Below are 19,849 nucleotides of genomic sequence, written 5' to 3'. Positions count from 1 at the left end.
GCAGGGCTCAAATTACCCAACATACTGAGGGGCTGCATGTAGTCAGAGCAGCTTTGTCAACACCAGACAATTGGTCGTAATGTAGTACACCTATGTAGTATCATGCACAGACAAGTCTTCCTCCCCTCAACTAAACAGGCCATTCTTTGCTAACTGCCAGTATTACCTAGATGGTTATCAAGATAAAATAGCCTTCAGAGTAAACAAGGCTAAAGTGGCAATTTGTCATGTTACTGAAATGTTAAAGAGTTCTCAAAACTCCATACTTAACAATGTATTTGCACGTGGATTTATTATTCATGAAGTCAAACAGTTCTGGTAGTCATGTAAGAACAAATAGGCCTATTTAACACTATTTTTCGTCTCCTCCTCAACATTACAATTAATGCAATTAACCACCCGAGGCTGTGTGGTAACTGTCAAGATCACCACAGTCAGCTAAAAAGAACTGGAAAAATTCCATCTCCAGATAAAAAGGACCAGAGATGGCCCAAGGACCTCTGGGAAATCCACCTAGGTCTAATGCTAGATATTTGGATTTCTTGACTGAAGTGTCAGATATTGTGATTTAATTCAAACTCTACACAAGACATTCACCACATTTTTGGGGCTTCTGTTTAGGAGCTCATTGCAAGGCAAGTGACACAATTATGAAACGTTTTTCAAAGTGGTTAACTGAGGCCATCCTCTGGAGATTAAATGTATTACATCAAGTATGTAATTATAGGTCGGTGGTTTCAGTGCCACTTTGAGAATTATGCAAACTAGGAATTTGGGACACCTCAGCAAGCCTGGTTCTAACCTTGTTTGACAGAGATGTCAGTCGGAGATGTTAACTGGGCAACTACATCTTTTTTTCAGAAAACAATGATGTCATGTAGGTCAATATGGATTCGATTCATCAGGTGGAAGGTCTCCCAGACCTTTCTGTGGAGTTTGCATTTCATCCCCATGCCTACATGGGTTTTCTCCACAAAATAAAAACTAAAAGGTGAAAGAACAACAGGATGGGAAAAATGCACAGGCTAATTTGTTCGATGGCCGCCCTGGCATCATGTGCCAACCCCAGAGCAACAATCTTGGGGTGGTACCCCAAAATCTGAAGCTGATTTCAGGAATTGTATTATTCTGTTAGGCTAGTTGAAAATAATGTCAGTGGATATACGTGTTTTTACAGGCACGCCTGACAATCAACGGACATGTGATTTGAAAATGTATTTTGAAGTTGATTAGTCCTACCAGTCATAAGATAACTACCCTGTATGTCAAATTGAATTCCCACTTTCCAATCATGAAAAAAAGACATCCCGTCGACTCGCGAAGGGGGCGGGCGGGGGATAATTGCATTAATTGTATCAGGGTGGCTAGTTGGCTGCCTGGCATGCGTGTGTGTACGTGTGTTCCGACAGATCTTTGAGTCTGCACACGTGTGTGTGCTCCACAAATTGAGTGAGTTGAATTAGGATTATAATTCTTCGTTCACCGTGTAGCAAGTCGTAAAAAGTGAAGTGCTACTAATAAAACTGTGCCTAATAGATGCTAATAGATGCTGGTCATAGGAGGGGGTATTAATCCTGTAGCTACACTTCAGCAGAAGCCACAAGTGGACAAACGAAGAGTCAAGTGCACGACTCAATTGGTAACTACAGTAATCGCAACAACAACCCATTTCAACGAATCGTTTGCGAACTGCACATAATCACTTGCAGTCTCTTGAGTTTTGGACGATGGTTTGAATCCCCAGCCCTGGAAAGGTTATTATACAGCATCCTTTCTGGCAAGTCTGTTGGCAGTCTAAATGTCATGTTGGCTAAGCTATCTCGATTGTCTTTCAAATAGCCTACTTTCTTGACCTTGAATACAACACCTGCAACGAATAGTCCTATTGAACCGACTTGAATTGTCTGGTGCAGTTTGTTTTATCATGTCATGATGGCTTAACGCCGTTAGATCGCCGGGTATTTAATTGTGCTAATTTATTTTGGGGGCATTGCTATTATGGCAGATTTGTCTGGGAATCAGAAAAAAAAAAAGAAAAAAAAAGTTGCCAGCTTTGTGAAATTGTTTTGCTTTGTGAAAGGGTATAGACCCAGAAAATCGCCCACTCAATTCGATACCCCATTGTCCGATTTACCGGTTAACAATATAGTCTGCCATGACCTCAACAGAGTAGCCTAATTTGTTCTTTGGCAAATGTACAGATTTTTCTGGGCTACCCTCTCTTGGCACCGGACCTGAAGATAAATATAGCCAGAACATTTTGGGTACTAGCCTATTTAGAATGCACAATTGTTCGTAAATTACAACAGGGAAAGGTGTATTGGGCCCTTGTTGCCGGAGGCCAACTTGCCTAATCGCCCCATCCCCCATACTCTATGGAGGACAGTTTACGTGAGGAACGTGCAGTGAAACTCATTTACACATAGTATTTTATCGGTGATTGTAGCCTTTTGTAATATTGTAAAAACTATTATTTTTATAGTATTTAGTTTGCAAGGAAGCTTCTTTAAGTTTTAAAGCCCCAATTATAATGAGTTAAATCAGAACAGTAAATGTATCTAAACAATGGAAGTATGACATAAAAAGATGATAAATATTAATGTGATATGAATAACTGTGAAATAATTTGAAATTATTGTTATTATTATACAAATTAGCTTTGTTTTCTGACCATTTATTTGTGGACAAGGGAAACTCATCTCAATCTGTTCATCATCGGAGAACCAAACTGTTACTAGGCAGGGTAGAATTTTCTAGTACGTGTCCAAGACGCTGATTGGCTTGTATAGGTGGTGGGAGGAGCATATACTTTTAGGTACATAAATGTAATGTTCCATTGTTGTAATTGTGTTTTTGTGTTCAGCTTGACTGGTAGTTAGAATCAGGACCATCTTCAGAAGTGTAATCAATTGTAGAGGCTAAAAATGCCGTGTAATAATTCAGTGGACGAGAGTTATCCTCCTTCCCCTCCGGATTATGTGAGAGGTTGTAAACGGCTGTCATGGGGAAATTTGGAGCAGAGACTGACTGAAATCAAGATTAGTCAGAGTCTAACGTCAGATCAATATAGTATGAATGAAAATGGTAAGTGTTTACAAGCTATTCGAGCAGTGTCCCTTTTTCAAGTTTTATAAAGTTAACTAAATGCAGCAACACAGCAAAATCTTCTAGGATAAGGTTTGTAAGTCTCCAACGGTATGAAGTGGATGTACCAATTTACCAATACGAAATTGTCGTGGGGGAATTGTTTCTTGGACAATTCAAAAGTATCATTTAAAGATTTATTGGAGTATGTTTAAGAATGTTATTTTACTTTTTGTCTATTCCAGGATCGGTTTCAGACATGTCCCTGACATCAGAAAGCAGCATGTTCTGTGAGCCACTGGAGGAGACGCTGTGTGCACAGGTCGTCGAGACCATAGCTCAGAAGCTTACTGACCCTTCTGACAATGTGCTGAGGTGCTCCAAGATCATTCTACCAGACCTTCTTCTTCAAAATATTAGACAGAAACTTCTCCACTTGGCTGCTGCTGAGCCTTGCGGCCTACGGGGGGCGCTCATTGACCTGTGTTTGGCACAGGGGGACCAGAAAAGTCTGTGTAGTGTTGACCGGTTAGCTGTTGAGCCTAGCTTGGTACCTACCTTCCATCTTACTCTGGTTCTCCGGCCAGATACTGGGGGACTGTGGCCCAAGTTTCAAAAACTTTTTAGGGGGATCTATTCCCCTCCCAAACATCGCACGACTATGAACCATAGACACTCCCTGAGACTCAGTACTAGCTTTATGGCTATCAAAAGAAAGCTGTACAGTTCCGAAGAGTTGCTTGTGGAGGAGTGCTGACTGCCATTCTTTGCCAATGGAATGATATTGAGCATAATTTGTGTGTGATTGTTAGTTACAAATGTTGCGTCATTTATGGATTCAAGTGTTATACTTGAAATATATTTCCTTCCATTGTGGGATATAAATGGGTATGGTCAGCATAAAGACCTTATAGGTTACTTTTTACTTGTTTTAAGGAGCTCATTGCTTGTTTTTTGGTAGCTATTCTACATGTTTTCATTGTACTGAGTACAATCAACAGTAAGACAATCTATTGTTCCATCTGAAACCATGCCTTTAACTACATTGTGATTTGATACTTAAATATCCATGTTAAAACCAGGGTTCCTTTTTGTACTTTCACTGAGGTGTAATAACAGAATGCACGTTTTCAAGCACTTGTGAAGTTTGAGTTCTTTTTCTACACGGTTGATAATGTTTTGGGGTTTACCCAAAGCTTCACCAACAATTACCTCAAAATACAATTGGCTAAGCACAGGCAGTTTGCAGTACCTTCATATCTACAGTAGAGCCTACATTCAGTTAATAAAAACAGGGTTTGTATAACACAGATGAGAATGAAACAGCCATTTTTAAGAAAAGAAATTAGGCAGTTCAGACAGAGTAATTCAGGAATTAATTTTAATAAATACAATTTTATTTTCATTTGTGCAATACGTTCTCTTTTCAATACTTTCTAATCTCCATAACCTGACAAGCTACAAGCTAATCCACAGGGTACATTAAATTAAATTCTGAATGACATTAGTTTGATAAATCAATTTAGCCCTGCATTGTTAAAAGTAAAATATTTACACAGGTGGTAGAACTATAAAAAAATCCATTCCTCTTAGTGGCTCAGATGTCTATAAGAAGGCCTTGAGGTTTCTCCATGAAACATAAGAATAGGGATAGAGAAAGCTTGTGTTTAGCAGCTTTTGTATTCCATTCAAAGTTTGCTTTTAATTTCAACCACAATACCAACTAGGTTTCTGCCAGCCTGAAGACACAGGTGTAACATCAGCAGTTTCCTAGTCCATCTCACAGTTCAACAGTAAGTCAGTCCACAGAACACTGCAGAGGGGTCCCCTGAAGGTGTCTGCAGCCCACCAGGTGTAAGGCGTTTCTGATTCTCTAGCTGCATCAAAATTCTCCAATTTGTTTGTGGGCTTCCATAGAGCTTCATTGATTAATTTCTTCAAATTCAATTCAAGTACCGAAAAATCTAGAGATGAATACACAAACGTAAAACATGTTATCTACGTACTTTCAAAGCGTAGACAAATGCACATGCAGACGAATAGTTGATTGGTAGCTCACCCATTGCAGTGTCAAAGGTTTCTAGCCATGTAGCATGACCTGGATCTCCGAAAGTCTGGAACAGCTGGGAGTGCCCATCCTCTGAGCCCTTTGATATAAGTCAGAGTCTCCAAAATAACGTGCACGATACAGCAAGCCTTCCTCTGAAGAAAAAAGGACACACAAGAAAATATTTATTATCAAATATTAATTGGTATTTCAGGCTGGTGTTTTTAACCAATCAACTGTTCAGATTGAAGATTTGGGTCTGACTAACTCTGTTGCTTCTCCTTCCAACAATTGTTTCTGAGGTTGGAGATGTAGTCTTCCTCCACACTTCTCTCTACATTCTTCAGGTTGTTTCCAGAGTATTCATCTGTGAAGCGTTCACCCACATAATAAGGCACTTTCAGGAGCGGCGTGTGTCTGTTATGAATATGGCCAGCTGACCTGGAAAAGGGAACATAATGACAATATTAAGTTTGAAAATATGCAACCTATTTTCTGAATGAGATTATTTTTAAAAAGCCTTATAGTTAGCTAGGTTTACTTACGGGCGGTAGCTAAGGCTGTAGGGAGGCTGGGACACCATCATTTGGCTGAGAGCAGAGACGACGATGAGTATGAGGATGGGCATGAGCTGGACAAACAGTGCCAGGCCTCCCTGACAGAGAATAGAGTGTCAGACCACTCATCTCTAGTGTGGACATTGACATTTTCCTGAACATAAGAAATGCATTGCACAAAACTTATCAGATTTCACTTACTTCCCGGGGTTGTTCTCTCCTCTCTCCCCTATGCTGATGGCCAAAATGCATTCTTCCATTTCTGTAAACATGTACATTACCTGGAAAGTAAAACAAAGTAACATTGCTTAAAGACACATGTAGCCTAGCCATTACCCAGGTGTACATTTGATTGAATGTTTTGCAATTCTCAACTGACTTGATGGAAAGCCTCCTCCAAAGAACATGTTAAAGAGGTCTTCAGGTGAGATGTCTGCTTCAAAGTCATGGCGCTGTTGCCTCTGTCTGGTTGGATGGGCTCTCTCTTCTCCATATTGGTCATACTGCTTACGTTTTTCTGTATTACTCAGCACAGCATACGCATTACCAATAGCTGGGAAACATAAAATCAATGTTATAATGTGCAGCATTGTCAATAACACAGGGGATGTAGTGTCTTAAGTAATAAGGCTATTGGCCTTATAGGGGACTGATGTATTCACCCTTAAATGCTTCTGTGGCTCCTGGTGCATGGTTTTTATCTGGATGGAATTTCAGAGCCAGTTTTCTGTAGGCCTTTTTTAGATCCTCCTCTGCAGCATCCTTTTCAACTCCCAGAATCTCATAGTAATTTTTACAACTCTTGATCCTATAGCCAACCCAGATGCAACCGTCACATTGATGAGAAAATATATGTCAGACATGAACAAAAGAAAACTATCCTGATTAATCCATTGCTATTGACTACTAACATTAGACATGAGACAGGTCGGAGCCAGGGACGGATTTATGCACGGGTTATAGTGGTGGGGGGGTTGGGCTGGAGAAAGTGTATTTATTTGTTGAGAGCAGTGACTTGTCAGACAAGAAATCCAACAGACATTGTAATGGCCAATAACAAAGAAATATAAACACTTTGATATACGATTGGTTTGAACTAGTAAATCATTTGAATTAGCAAATGAGGGTTGTTAAGCGGCGAGGGTTGAGTCTTTTGACCCGCTCAAGTATAGAACCTGGATAACACTGGCGACTTACAAACTAGGGCTGATAGTTCTGTTGTATTGACGTTACATGTCATCGTCTTCTCCTTAAAGTTAAAGACTGACTGAGACTATGACTAGGTCTCAAAAGAAAAAGCATTTACCTCCACGAGCTGTGTTTTCGATTTCTTAATGTGACAGTAAACTATTTCAAATGTTTGCATTTTGAGATTGCATGTATTGGAAAGTGCTTCAAAAATTAAATTTATTATACTATTGTTACTGGCATCTGACTGCATTAGACATACTATATGTGTTGGAACATACTAAATATTTATATTGTATGAATGATGGATACTGATGTGGTACTGACCGAGTAAATGATAGTTTTACCAAGAGAGTTGGCTACTGGTCTAGCTATTTTGTATGACACATACATTTTTCTTTTAATGTCAGAGGATGTCCCGAGTGAGGGGTAGTTGCTGAGTACAAGTTATTTGCTGTCAACTGTGTAACCCGTAATATATTTGTACTATTGTAATGCCTGTATGATCATCATCGTGTATTAAAGTTGGGGAATGGGTGGTACTGGGGAGCCTTAAGACATCCGTGCCCAGGGCCTAACAAAGTGTCAATCCGTCCGTGGTCAGAGCCTATGGTAGATATTTAGCCTACTTAAAACGATGAACAATCGTGAACTCACTTTTTCACAGCATCCAGCTGATCTGCAGTGTATGGTTTGGCTGCGTCTGTGGCATTCTCCCCCGACGCATGAGAATCATTTCCATGGCTGCGGTTCCTCACTCCAGAGCTATCCCCGTTCATAGGAGTACTATTTTCGTTCGGAGGTTTACCGTTCTGTGTGAGGGACTCCAATATATCTGACAGAGAGAAGGAGATGCTGTGAGCAACAGCTTTGTCTGTGGTGGCTACATCTGGATCTTGTACAAGATCGTTAGATATACATAGAAAACACATTAGGAGGCCCAAATGTAGGCAATCTGTGAGGATCAGATACTACTGGACAACTACATCATGGCAGCTGGCTAACAAGCAAGTTACAAATTAGAGTTTAGAACAGCCGTTAAACGAGACACATAAGTCTCAGCTTATTAGAGCTAGTGCTACACGGTAGTAACGTGAGTAGGCTACTTAAATAGTAAGCTACAGTAGCAACATGAAAGGCACATAACCAACTGCAGACACGAAACGAGGTCAATCGAAAATAATTAACAGCGGTTATGTTTCGTTTGAAAGAAACAGGACTACAAGTACCACACTACAGTAACCAGTTAGCTAGGATTCGCAAGCCATTGCAGATTTGTATCTACAGCAATGCCAATGGCCCAGAAAATGGCATGAAATCCAAGCTAAAATACAAATAACACTGACGTACTTTTAGCTTGGTCAGTTGGAAACAAGCGTTGTGCTTTCTCAAGAAACCTCCTAGATTTGTCTGGTTGGTTTTTGCTGAGTGCATTGAGAGCAATCTTTATGCACCGTTCCGCTTCGTCCTTGTTTGATTCCATCGCGACGGCAGCGGAAATGTTTACTTGGCTCTGGACGCCGTAAGATGACGTTGAAAAAGTAGGAACGTAAATAACGCGTCACTTCATGTATCGTGTCCTTGTGCATGTGACTGGCAGCTACAAATGTGGTTAATAGTGAATACAATGTAACGACAAAATTATAGATTCAAGATAAGTATGTCATTAAGTGTGGTGTCCTTAGCAGCTGGCTTAAGCTTCAAATTAGCAATTCGCCCAACTACACGTACTGCGGTGAAAGCATGTCTTTGCCACTATTCAACAAACGAGGTAATTCCATCAACTGACCATGGTACATGGTCAAGAAAGAAAACGTCGAGGAAAAAGAACCAAACGCTTAAATTCAATGAACATCTATCTTGGGAGGAACGATTGGCGGATGCTGTGACGCCGTTGTGGAGGCTGAATTACAATGAACAATTGGAACTAAAACAGAGGAAGCAGAAGGATATCCTGCTTCAGCTCTCAGACCAGATTTCAATGAGAAACTCTTCTCAACTGACTTTAGCATCACATTCAACAATAAATAACAGTAAACTTAGTTTTCCTTTACTTCCTATAAAGGCATCACCTGCTACGGTTGGCTACCGCAACAAATCCAGCTTCTCTGTCAACAGAGGAGTTGATGGCAACCCAAAGACGGTTGGTTTTTATGTTGGCACAGGCAAAGCTGGTAATATTGTCTGTGTCAATGGGGATAACCTCATCAACATGCCAGAAAAACACCTGCTGGTGGCCAGATGCTACCAGAACTTTATCCGCCTCTCTCCTCTGGAACCCTGCCTCCTCTTCCATACCGGGGGTCACTGGAGAGATATCACAGTAAGAACCAATACAAAGGGACATACTATGGCAATAGTGTACTTCCATCCACAGAGCCTGACTCCAGAGGAAATTGACTTCCACAAATCGGCTCTAGTGGAGTACTTCATCCGGGGACCTGGAGTCGTCTGTCAACTCAACTCCCTGTACTTCCAGGAAAGTTCTGTGACTCGCTGTAGTCATGAGGAATCTCCCTACCAGCTCCTACATGGCTGCCCACACATATACGAGGAGGTAATTACCAGCAATTCACTGGAGTAATTGCAGTGATTAATTCGGGGGATAATCCCTACAAAGGTTAATTGTATTAATTAAAGTAAGCACTGATCTCATTCCTATCATCCTCAGGTGTTGGGGTTTAAGTTTCGCATCTCAGCAGATGCATTTTTCCAGGTGAACCAGGGAGCTGCAGAGGTGCTCTATCACACCGTGAGAGAGATGTGCCTACCAGACGGAAGAATAAGAGAAAGAGGGGGCATCCTCCTGGATTTGTGCTGTGGAACAGGTGCCATTGGCATTGCCATGTCCCCCAGAGTGGACAGAGTCATTGGCATTGAGCTCATTGAACAGGCTGTGGAGGATGCCAGACACAATGCAGCCCTCAATGGTGTGTTCAACTGTGAATTCCTTCAGGGAAAAGCGGAAGTGGTCCTGCCTCAACTAATACCCCAGCTGAGCTCTATTAGTAGGGAGCTGACAGTTGTGGTAAACCCTGCCCGCTCCGGCCTGCACTACCGTGTGGTCCGGGCACTACGGAACACTCCCTCTGTCCGCAGGCTGGTCTATATATCCTGTAAACCTGAGGGAGAGGCCATGAGGAACTTCAAGGAGTTGTGCTGCAGTCCAGACCCTCAAAAGAAGCTCATAGGAGAAGAGTTTTCTCTGAGAGTGGCTGTGCCGGTAGACATGTTCCCACAAACACCACACTGTGAACTTGTGCTACTGTTTGAAAGATGAGCTGCTGGGATACTGGTGAGAAGTGGATAGACTGCAATTATGATGATTTAATACAAATTCCTCATTACAACACTTTGGAATTCTACTGACACTATCAACACTAGATGGAGCCATTTCAAGTTTGTCAAGGCAGTTCTCTATTACCAATCTATATGAGTAGCCATTCAAGTGTCGACACCAAAGTTCATACAAGCTGGCATTTCCCTAAAATGTTGTACCTTTCATCACAATTATGAGAAAAAATTTAAAATATAAGGATAAGGATTTTTTTATTGTCATTCCAAACCATGGTACATGAGCTGGAGCGAAATTAGGTACTGAGATCCGGTTAAATCCACTCACAAATAAATAACTAAACTACTCATCATAAATAAATACAATAAATACAGATAACCAATCATACACACACACAGATAATTTATTTATTTTTAAGGCAGGGTATTTAATGTGTTTGAGAGGCACTTTTTGTCTTATTATAATAATCACATTTTGATAGCAACAAATACATATAAAGGTTTGATGTTAATATGAAATCAATCCGACATCTGTGGGCGTCGCAAGACTGTTATAAACACAACCAATCATTAGGCAATACCCTGACTAATGATTGGACTGGCTACCTGTCTGTCTACCTACCTACCTGCGCACACACTGCCCCTGCACTCAATGTGCGTTACTGTAGTTTTGTGGGAGTGGCTTTGAAGGGATACATTGGTTTGAATCGTGTCAAACAGAAGTGAAAATAGCTAGCTTTGCAAAACTTGCCTAACCCAGCTTCAAAAACAAAACCTTTTTTTTTTTTTTTATGACATCTTAGTCATCACCTGAGCACTTTTTCTGATTAGATTAAAATGATGCAAAAGAGTAGTTCTGAAGGTAATGAAATAGAGGTGGCACTCTGCTATCACTCTGTTAGCATCTTCAAGTGTATTATGTTTTTACAGTAGGAAGGCCCATACATAGTGCATAAAGAAAGTACAGTCAAAGATCAAGGATCAAAAGTACTAATTCTACAGTATTTTATCAGAAGAAGACTTAATTGAATTTATTAATGATGCGTAGTTTAGTTATTTATTTGTGAGTGGTTTTAACCGGACCTCAGTACCTAATTTCGTTCCAGCTCATGTACCATGTTTTTGGAATGACAATAAATGATCCTTTTCCTAGTTTGTGATGCTAGATGAACACATACACACGTGTGGGTAGCCGTGACACCAACACACACGCTTGAGTATCCACACAATGAAATTACGTTCTCTGCATTACCCCCCATCCTGTTGTCCTTCCTCAAAGGACAGCCAGGAGCAGTGATCAGTCATATCGACTTGTGTCAAAAGGCGACGGAAGTCAAAGTGCTCATCTTATGCCTTGGCCAGGAACATGAGCAAAAGACCAATTTGTCTTGTATGTTTTTATAGTTTTTTTTTTGTGGAAACTCTTGTGAGCACATGCAGACATATATACATACATTTGTATGTATATATGGAGTCAGGTGGCTGAGCGGTGAGGGAATCGGGCTAGTAATCCGAACGTTGCCAGTTCGATTCCCGGTCATGCCAACTGACGTTGTGTCCTTGGGCAAGGCACTTCACCCTACTTGCCTCGGGGGAATGTCCCTGTACTTACTGTAAGTCGCTCTGGATAAGAGCGTCTGCTAAATGACTAAATGTAAATGTATTGGACATACAAACTCCACAGCGGATAAACCAGGAGACACCCCACAGGAGCACCAACAGGCTGCAAGTGACAATCAAACCCACAATCTTCTTGCTACCAGACACTATGAACTGTGAGGTAACGTATTACATCATAACTGCAAAAAGTGAGGGGAGTTTTGTCTGATAAGAGGACACAGGGTAGATGTCAGAGCTTGACCTGCTGGTACCTTTTTATAATGCAGACAGTATGTCAACATGGGTGATGGGGAAAGCGATGAGGCAGATAATGCATCTTGCCACATATTTGGCCTTCCGTACCCTTCTTGCACGACACATTCTTTGGTCAGGACATACCCTGTTTGCATCAGAATTCATATTTTTATTAGGTACGACAGATTATAGATAGATGCAACATTTATAACTCTCTGGATTCTTGTCTCTTCTTTTTTATATCCGTTGGCCATCCCTGGGGTGCTGGGTCTAAAGTCTCACATGTTCACCAGAAGACCTCCCAAATACCAAATGTATCTTTCTTCCAATGGTCTTGACAGAATCCAGTCATTGAATACATAAAAAAAATATATATTTTGGAGATCCAAATGTTGTGTGTGCTATATATACTTTAGAGCCCTCTGTAACAATACATTTTGTAGAATCCTATGGTTTTACATACAACCGATGTTAGTTATTTACTGTGCCTTTTGTTAATCTAAATTAAACCTCTATTCACAGGGTTTTTTACACATTTTACATTTATAGTAACCTTTAGTTTTTCTAGCTGTGGCTGTCCCTATGCATAACTTTTATAGAGGGTTGTTAGGGTGTTTTTTATTTACCCATCATAAACTAGGCTACTATTTTTTTTATCATGTTTTCAAAAAAAAGATTAGATGTAGACCTATGTATGGATTACTCATCATACAACTAAGGCAAGTCAACAGGTTCCAACCAGTACAGTAATGCTACGTTGAGGCTGAAGGTGTTTTTCAACAAACCAAAAATACTGTTAGGCGTGAATTCGGGTAATCTGGGACATTGGGTAATGTGGGACACCTAAACTCCAGAGCGTTTTCTTCCCTGCTATGACAATGTCAAGTCCACATAACTTTGACTATAGGTTTAGCCTGAAATCACAAAACATGATTGGTGTGGTGTCACAGAAAGGGTCAGGGAAGTCAATCAGGAAGCTCCTATGAGAAAATGCAATGCAAAAAATGTTCCAGATTACCCAAATTCACCCTATACTATTTAAGGTAGCATTACTTTAAATTTATTTTTAAGATTACATTAACATTTCAAGGTAACATTACAAAATGTGATGCTACCTTTAAACCTTGTGCAGATGTTTAACATCAACCTACTGTTGGGTGAAAGCTAAATATTATGTTTTGTCTCTACCTGGTACAGTCCCCCAAATCAAAATATAATTATTCACGTTTCTGTTTGGAGTGACCTACTTTTAAGCCCTAGGTTACGGTAGGCTACTGCTGGTCACTGACTTGAGTAACACAAATTGAAAGATGGTTGCATGCCTATGAAGCAAACCATCTCTGTTGACATACCTTATGTAATCCCCAAACAAATACATGATCATGACTAAACAATGAGTGTTACTGTGAAAAAAAAAAGAAAAAAAAGACATCTGAACGACTTTCACCCGTGGATGGCGAACATCAGATGACAGGGAACCAATGAAAAAGTCAGGGCAATGTGGCATCCTCCCCGACCAATTGCATGCTTTAAAAAGACGACTGAAATTCACAAAGCGGAGGTTGGCTACTGGGCGCGTTCAGCATCACGAGGCATTCGCAATAGAATATCAATTGAGCTTTTTCTTCTGTTCATCTTTGGTAGAGATAGGCCAACTTGCTGAAGTTTATACGGTAAGTGAGTTGGAGACTAAGTGAAAATATTTGTGTGCATGATATTTTGTTGCCTGTGCTTTGCTTGTCTGCTTTGGTGGCAAGACCCACGCAGCACTGCTGGCTGAAAGTGTTACAGTCTAGTTCCTGGACGGATGGCATTGGATGAGTTTACTGCGTAGGCTATCTGTCTTCAATTGAATGCTCCATTCTTTGTACAGTATCAGGTCTCTGCACATTACTGGATCGCAAAAATGACAGAAACGGAGACAAGGACTACTAATCCTCGCAAGCAACAGAACGGAAAAGTTGTGGCAGAAACATCAGCAATGGAAGATGTTTTTGATGACAGCTACAAAGAGAAAGATGGTCCAAAACCACCGACGAGATTGGTGTGGAGAAATATCATATCAATGCTACTGTTGCATACTGGGGCGGTTTATGGAGTGACGCTCATCCCATCCGCATCAAGTTTAACTCTCGTTTGGAGTAAGTATATTCCATAATTACAATTTTGAATGTTTCACTCGCATGATCAATCCAGATCCTCCGAACATTCATAGAGAACAGAATGTGCTAGTGGGCTGTGCTGGTGAAGAGGTCACATGGTGGCGTTATATACAGTATGTTTTTAAATGCGTAGCCAAGTGTTGAATGTGGGTAGATCTATTTTGGGCTCCGAATATTTTTCACTTTTCAGAAAAAATACACACTTACGTGACGCGACGACCTACACTTAAAAGTATTTGCAAAATTATACCGACAATATAGGCTTACTGTACCCAGGTAGGCCTATAGCCTATATCGTGAAGCCCTATTCATGTGTTTCCTCATGAAGTAACTTTGTTGCCCAGTCGCACTATTATGGTAAGGCAGAACGATTTTCGTGCTAAAGGTAGACCAGTGAAGGATGACTCAAATTACTGAACAGCCCAAACTTTGTTTCCACAGTTCCACAGGCAATTTTTTCTCTCTGTCTTTGCAATGCTGAACTGCATATTATTTCACTGGGCGAGACAAAGGACAATCGCCATTGCAATAGACATTCCATTGTGTGCTACATAGCACCACAACAGAATGTCCTTCTTTCCTGGTTGGAGGCCCCCGGTTCTCACATCCTTAGCAGCCTTGTCTGGATTCACATAGAGCAACATTCAGCAGTTTTGAAAAAACAAGTGTGAGATGGCTAGCAGCTATGCATACATACTCCCACTGGCAGCTTCAAACATAAATAACTCCATAGCAGTGATACTGGGCTGGGGAATAGAAAACACATGGCCACCTCACTATTGCATTGTTGGTAGAAAATTCATTTCTCTGTATCATTGTTAGGGTTTTCTAGGACTGTGTGTGCCAGATGTTTATACTCCTTATTTTTCTGACATGGTCACTTTACCTTGTTAACCACAAACTTGGGCAAAGCTTAACCAATGAATGAACTAACCTCTATCTTTTGGCCAGGTTTAATGTGCTTCATCACGAGTGCTCTTGGTATCACTGCTGGAGCACACAGACTATGGAGTCACAGATCCTACAAAGCTTCTTTCCCACTGAAAGTCTTCCTGGGCCTAGCCAACTCAATGGCCTTTCAGGTAAATAAATCTGAATGCGTGTTCTTCCCAGACTAATAAACAAATCATCATATGCTTATTTCTGTGTAAAGGGCAAGGCATTTTATGGGAAGATGGTCATTGCAAATCCATAACATGTTTAAACCCTGAATCTATGAACAGATCAGCAACATTCAGCTCCGGTTTTACCAAAGATGCTTGTCATCCGAGCAGTGTGCATCTGGAATCTCTTGCCTGCTGATGGTTCCCCTAATTTCAATTCCAATAATTCTATGTGTATTGAGCTCAAGCTCAACTGTTTCGCATTATCATGAAGTGCAAGCCTCTCTCTGTGGATCCAATGTAATCCTCGATCTGTGTCATTGCAGAATGACATCTTCGAGTGGGCAAGGGACCACCGGGTTCACCACAAGTACTCAGAGACTGATGCAGACCCCCACAATGCCATCAGGGGCTTTTTCTTTTCTCACATCGGCTGGCTGTTGGTTCGGAAACACCCTGATGTCATAGAGAAGGGAAAGAAGCTGGAGCTTTCCGATTTGAAGGCAGATAAAGTTGTGATGTTCCAGAGACAGTAAGGACATGGTCCACCCCTCACCCCTAGACACATGAAATTTGAAGTCAAACTGGTTTAGTTCCAGGTTCTGTGTTTTTGATCATTAAAATGTTGCAGTGTGGTCGCGTAAGAGACAGTAAAGTACCAATCCTACTTGTATTGTTGGTTCTATAACATTGTCATGCTGCTCATACCAGTCTTGCATAAAAAATGGTGTAGCACAGTTAATCATCAATCTTAAGGGGAGAGTCCAGTCACATACTTGGTGAAGTTCACATAGGACGGTGTGTAGTACACTCCAATACACTTGGTTGTATTTCAACCCAGGCTTGATCACGCATGCAGCTCATGAGTGTCTAGTGGTAAAGCCATTTCCCCATTGAAACCCTGGTCACAATAGGAAATGGCACTCAGGGTCAGTGTGATCATGACAGCTCTTTGGGGGCAGATTTGCTGATAAGGGCTGCAATTTCTGGTAGTTGGCAGACTCAGAGAAAATAGACTGTCCATTTGTCTCTAGGCCAGCTCTATTGGATGCATTCCTAAACTGGCATCATAGCTGCTCAAAGGGGAATTAACATTCGCAAACACCTATCAGAGCACTATTCTAAACATGACTTCTGTGAACCGCAAAGGGCTATTGGTTTTACTCTGTAGTTTTGTTTTTTTTAAGAATGGCCCAATTTTTTCCTCATCAGATCATATAATTTGCCAGTGTTTATCACACTCCTACATGCAGCCAGGCAGGCATACTCACCAACCCACAGTTACGACAGTCATTACATAGTTGCATAATACCCGACCATCAGTCACAGTCTGGCATGGAGCCAAAGTGAAGATGTTTGCATGCAACCTCACACAGTCACATGAGCAGACCGAGCTTCATGTTCTTCTCTGCCCTTGCTTCTCCTCAGGTACTACAAGCTATCTGTGGTGCTGCTGTGTTTCCTGATGCCCATGTTGGTTCCCTGGTACTTTTGGGGGGAGTCCTTGTTGGTGGCGTACTTTGTGCCTGCCATCCTGAGGTACACCCTGGTACTTAACGCCACCTGGCTGGTCAACAGTGCAGCTCATATGTGGGGCAACAGGCCCTATGACCAGGGGATCAACCCCAGGGAGAATCGGTTTGTGGCTTTCAGCGCCATAGGTAAGGAACAAGCCTAATGTGAGGGCTTCTTAGTTTTCTTGAATGTTTGTCTAATGTAAATTCATACTGGCAAAATGATTGCTCTATCTGTGAATGCCCATCATGCAAACTCCAGTAGCACTCCTTGGGCTGTTGGGAATTCAGCAGTTTGAAATTCATAGGGTGGAACTAGCTAATCCAATGCAATGGCTAATTGTTTTAGTTATGGAAGAATATCCTTTTTTTTGCATGAAAAGAGAGCTTTTGTCAGACCCATCGCATGGGATATATTTAAAGAATGTGAAGGCCTATTTCCTATCAAAATGCATAATGTGACTATCATTTCTAAGGTAATGTGATTATGTATTATGGTCTGCTTTCCAGGCAATCAATGACTATTTCCTTTTGATTTCCAGGGGAGGGCTTTCACAACTACCATCACACGTTTCCCTTCGACTATGGCACTAGCGAGTTTGGTGTCAAGTTGAACCTCACCACTGCCTTCATCGACCTTATGTGCTGCCTGGGACTGGCCAGGGACTGCAAGAAGGTGTCCAAAGACATGGCCATGGCTCGGGCCGAGCGAACAGGTGATGGGAGCCACAAAAGTGGCTAGGTGTCATGTCTCACGCGTAATATACTCTACAACAGGCCAAACCAGGAGAGAATGTAGCTTCAGTAATCACAGCAGTAGTGGTGTGTAGTGATGACCACGGTTCATGTCTCTGCTTGTTTTTGAGTTCAACCTATATCTGAGTTCCTCAGACTAATATTGGCTTTAAATGGTCCTAGACCTTTCAGTGTAGTGTGTTTGTATGTTTTGATATGCATTAGTCAACTATCTGCAATAGCAAATAACTTGGCTGGAAATGTAAGCACAGTTTTTAACCTGTTGTGTCCCAAACAGGCACTTAACTGTGTGAATATCAGCAAAGTGTGGTTGAGATGGGTCATGTAGAGTAAAAATGATATACCAACCAAGCAACCTGTCATTTGTGCACCAAAATCAATAGGAGCACGTTAACCTCTTAATTATTTATTTGATATTAATATCTCTTGGTGGCACTTATTGTTAAGTGATACAGTTCTTCTTCCCATTTCGGCGAAGCAAGGCTCGATTTGATCATGTGTCTTTAGTAGAAGCCAAGCTATGTTTTCCCGCATGTAAAGATCTGTCAGTAGCACATTTGCTGACATTCTTTCCATAAGGATGGAATTGAATTTGGGGCCAATCCCTGCTTTAGTGTATTTTATTTGTTATTAAGCAACCTTATTCGGTCCTCTTTATCATAAGCTGCTGTGTTATACAGCCGACTTCACAAGTCCATGTAATCTTCAAAGGTCTCCATTTATCAAATATCATACAGTGTACATACATTATAAAGTACTAGTAAATTTGCATACATATAAACCACAAGATGTGTCCTGTCCAAGGTGCTCTTAACTGAGGTCTTCCTCCTCGTAGTGGACGAAGTTCTCTGAAACTTGTCGAGTATCTGTGTATAACACCAAGTATACCTCTAGATTTGCTAGTCTCAAAAGAACCCCCTAAGGCCCCCTCTCCCTCTGTACTTTTAGAAATATTATGGGATTTGACAGGTAAAAACGTGTCACTACCTCCTGTTTGCCCTTATGTTGGCCGTTTTGGAATTTAAATCACGTTGCTTTTACCTGTTTTATCCTGTTATCTCTATAAGTGCTTAGAAGGTAGGGCTTATGGGTTTGTTTGGTAACTGGCAGATATGTGGCAAAGGTGTTGGTGACCTTAGTGAGATGGTTGATGCTTGATTTTCCATCTGCTTCAATTACGCACCTTTGCACTGAAATCTATAAAATTACTTCAGTCTTATACTGAGATGTTTTTTGTGTCATTTATTTTATACTCTTATTGCAAAAGAAAGTAGACAGCCGTGGCTGTACTAGCCTCCCTCTAGTAAACAGACTTGTAAAGCATTTACTGTACGTGTTTGTCTCCATCTTGACATACTAGTCAGGATTCTCGCCCAAATGCCTTATGGAGGTTATGTGATTTGCTTGTTGCACATCTAGACACGTCTAATAAAAGATTAATGCAACATTTATGAAGGAATTGGGTCTGTTCAAAAGGATCATATTATCCAAGTGTGAGGATTGGAAAATATGCTTTGTAAATGTCATTTGGCTGTGTTATTTAATTACTTGATGTCTCTATTTGTGGAAGGGAGATGGTTAGAATAACTGTAATCTCTTTAACTCAAGAGGAAGACTATATGAATTGTCTTTCATGATATTTAAGTCATATTTTTGTGATGAAGACTGAAAAACAAGAAAAATAATCTACATTTTGAAAACTGTCCCTTTTGGGCTCCGGAAATACAGTAAACTCAGATTTAGTAATGAACTCATTAATGAAATTGTAATATTTGTCAAACTTGCTCTACCTTTTTCTGTGCAATTATTTTATACAGTGTTAACTTCTTGAAGTCTGAATGCCTTAAAAAAAAAACTGCCGCATTTTTTCAAGGAATGTTTTACCCACTGTATGTACCGTAAATAAACAACATTTTCTACATGTTGGAAATCATGGCTCACCGTCTTTATTCTAGTCCTATAACTTGTCCTATTCCTAAAATGAACACAATTGTTTATTACCTTTACCTGTAACTACTGTATAGCATCTGTGACTTCGGTCAAAAATGGGGAAGCTTGTAAATGACTCTTCATACACAGCATCTCGTTATGCTTTACTGGATCATGACTGCTGCTCAGTGGTTCCCAATTCAATCAATTCAATTCAGCAATTTTGAAGGGATGTGTTGTGTGAGTATATGTATACTAGCTTTCAGCAATATAAGATTTGCTGACCAATCATTAAACTGGGACTAGTCCTCAGTTCAATTGTTTTTAGGAATATTTTATTTTAGAAGTGCCTTCATCTAAA

The 19,849-nt window shown here is 40.7% G+C and overlaps 4 protein-coding genes across 4 annotated transcripts; 3 read left to right on the top strand and 1 right to left on the bottom strand.

The window, feature by feature from the left end:
- Positions 1-2,803: 2,803 nt before the first annotated feature.
- LOC134022141 (DNA damage-inducible transcript 4 protein-like) lies at positions 2,804-4,221 on the top strand. Its single transcript, XM_062463404.1, has 2 exons — positions 2,804-3,084; positions 3,330-4,221. The coding sequence occupies exons 1-2, from the start codon at positions 2,925-2,927 to the stop codon at positions 3,839-3,841; spliced, it is 672 nt and encodes a 223-aa protein (XP_062319388.1). The 5' UTR covers positions 2,804-2,924; the 3' UTR covers positions 3,842-4,221.
- Positions 4,222-4,451: 230 nt separating this feature from the next.
- dnajb12a (DnaJ heat shock protein family (Hsp40) member B12a) lies at positions 4,452-8,401 on the bottom strand. The gene is made up of 9 exons (XM_062463400.1): positions 8,227-8,401; positions 7,534-7,711; positions 6,351-6,496; positions 6,068-6,241; positions 5,890-5,969; positions 5,677-5,786; positions 5,400-5,572; positions 5,144-5,286; positions 4,452-5,048 (listed from the first exon to the last, which is right to left on the bottom strand). The coding sequence occupies exons 1-8, from the start codon at positions 8,357-8,359 to the stop codon at positions 5,165-5,167; spliced, it is 1,116 nt and encodes a 371-aa protein (XP_062319384.1). The 5' UTR covers positions 8,360-8,401; the 3' UTR covers positions 4,452-5,048; positions 5,144-5,164.
- A 52-nt stretch (positions 8,402-8,453) lies between these two features.
- trmt2b (tRNA methyltransferase 2 homolog B) lies at positions 8,454-13,995 on the top strand. Its single transcript, XM_062463397.1, has 3 exons — positions 8,454-9,433; positions 9,548-13,697; positions 13,898-13,995. Exons 1-2 carry the CDS (start codon positions 8,537-8,539, stop codon positions 10,154-10,156), a joined length of 1,506 nt encoding a protein of 501 aa, XP_062319381.1. The 5' UTR covers positions 8,454-8,536; the 3' UTR covers positions 10,157-13,697; positions 13,898-13,995.
- Positions 13,931-19,489, top strand: scdb (stearoyl-CoA desaturase b). The gene is made up of 5 exons (XM_062463399.1): positions 13,931-14,165; positions 15,138-15,268; positions 15,616-15,821; positions 16,718-16,950; positions 17,346-19,489. Exons 1-5 carry the CDS (start codon positions 13,931-13,933, stop codon positions 17,543-17,545), a joined length of 1,005 nt encoding a protein of 334 aa, XP_062319383.1. The 3' UTR covers positions 17,546-19,489.
- The last annotated feature ends 360 nt before the right edge of the window (positions 19,490-19,849 follow it).

Source organism: Osmerus eperlanus, chromosome 6, assembly GCF_963692335.1.
Source record: "Osmerus eperlanus chromosome 6, fOsmEpe2.1, whole genome shotgun sequence".
Taxonomy (NCBI): Eukaryota; Metazoa; Chordata; class Actinopteri; order Osmeriformes; family Osmeridae; genus Osmerus; species Osmerus eperlanus.
This window is presented reverse-complemented; position numbering and strand designations above follow the sequence as displayed.

What these genes read in the sequence shown, in the direction of transcription:
- LOC134022141 (XM_062463404.1), top strand. Translation starts at nt 2,925, where the DNA reads ATGCCGTGTAATAATTCAGTGGACGAGAGTTATCCTCCTTCCCCTCCG. An exon ending in ATATAGTATGAATGAAAATG is followed by an intron (nt 3,085 to 3,329) that starts GTAAGTGTTTAC and finishes TGTCTATTCCAG; the next exon opens with GATCGGTTTCAGACATGTCC.
- dnajb12a (XM_062463400.1), bottom strand. Translation starts at nt 8,359, where the DNA reads ATGGAATCAAACAAGGACGAAGCGGAACGGTGCATAAAGATTGCTCTC. An exon ending in AGCCACAGAAGCATTTAAGG is followed by an intron (nt 6,242 to 6,350) that starts GTGAATACATCA and finishes TATGTTTCCCAG; the next exon opens with CTATTGGTAATGCGTATGCT. An exon ending in TGGAGGAGGCTTTCCATCAA is followed by an intron (nt 5,970 to 6,067) that starts GTCAGTTGAGAA and finishes TTTACTTTCCAG; the next exon opens with GTAATGTACATGTTTACAGA.
- trmt2b (XM_062463397.1), top strand. Translation starts at nt 8,537, where the DNA reads ATGTCATTAAGTGTGGTGTCCTTAGCAGCTGGCTTAAGCTTCAAATTA. An exon ending in GCCCACACATATACGAGGAG is followed by an intron (nt 9,434 to 9,547) that starts GTAATTACCAGC and finishes TATCATCCTCAG; the next exon opens with GTGTTGGGGTTTAAGTTTCG.
- scdb (XM_062463399.1), top strand. Translation starts at nt 13,931, where the DNA reads ATGACAGAAACGGAGACAAGGACTACTAATCCTCGCAAGCAACAGAAC. An exon ending in AAGTTTAACTCTCGTTTGGA is followed by an intron (nt 14,166 to 15,137) that starts GTAAGTATATTC and finishes TCTTTTGGCCAG; the next exon opens with GTTTAATGTGCTTCATCACG. An exon ending in TGTGGCTTTCAGCGCCATAG is followed by an intron (nt 16,951 to 17,345) that starts GTAAGGAACAAG and finishes TTTGATTTCCAG; the next exon opens with GGGAGGGCTTTCACAACTAC.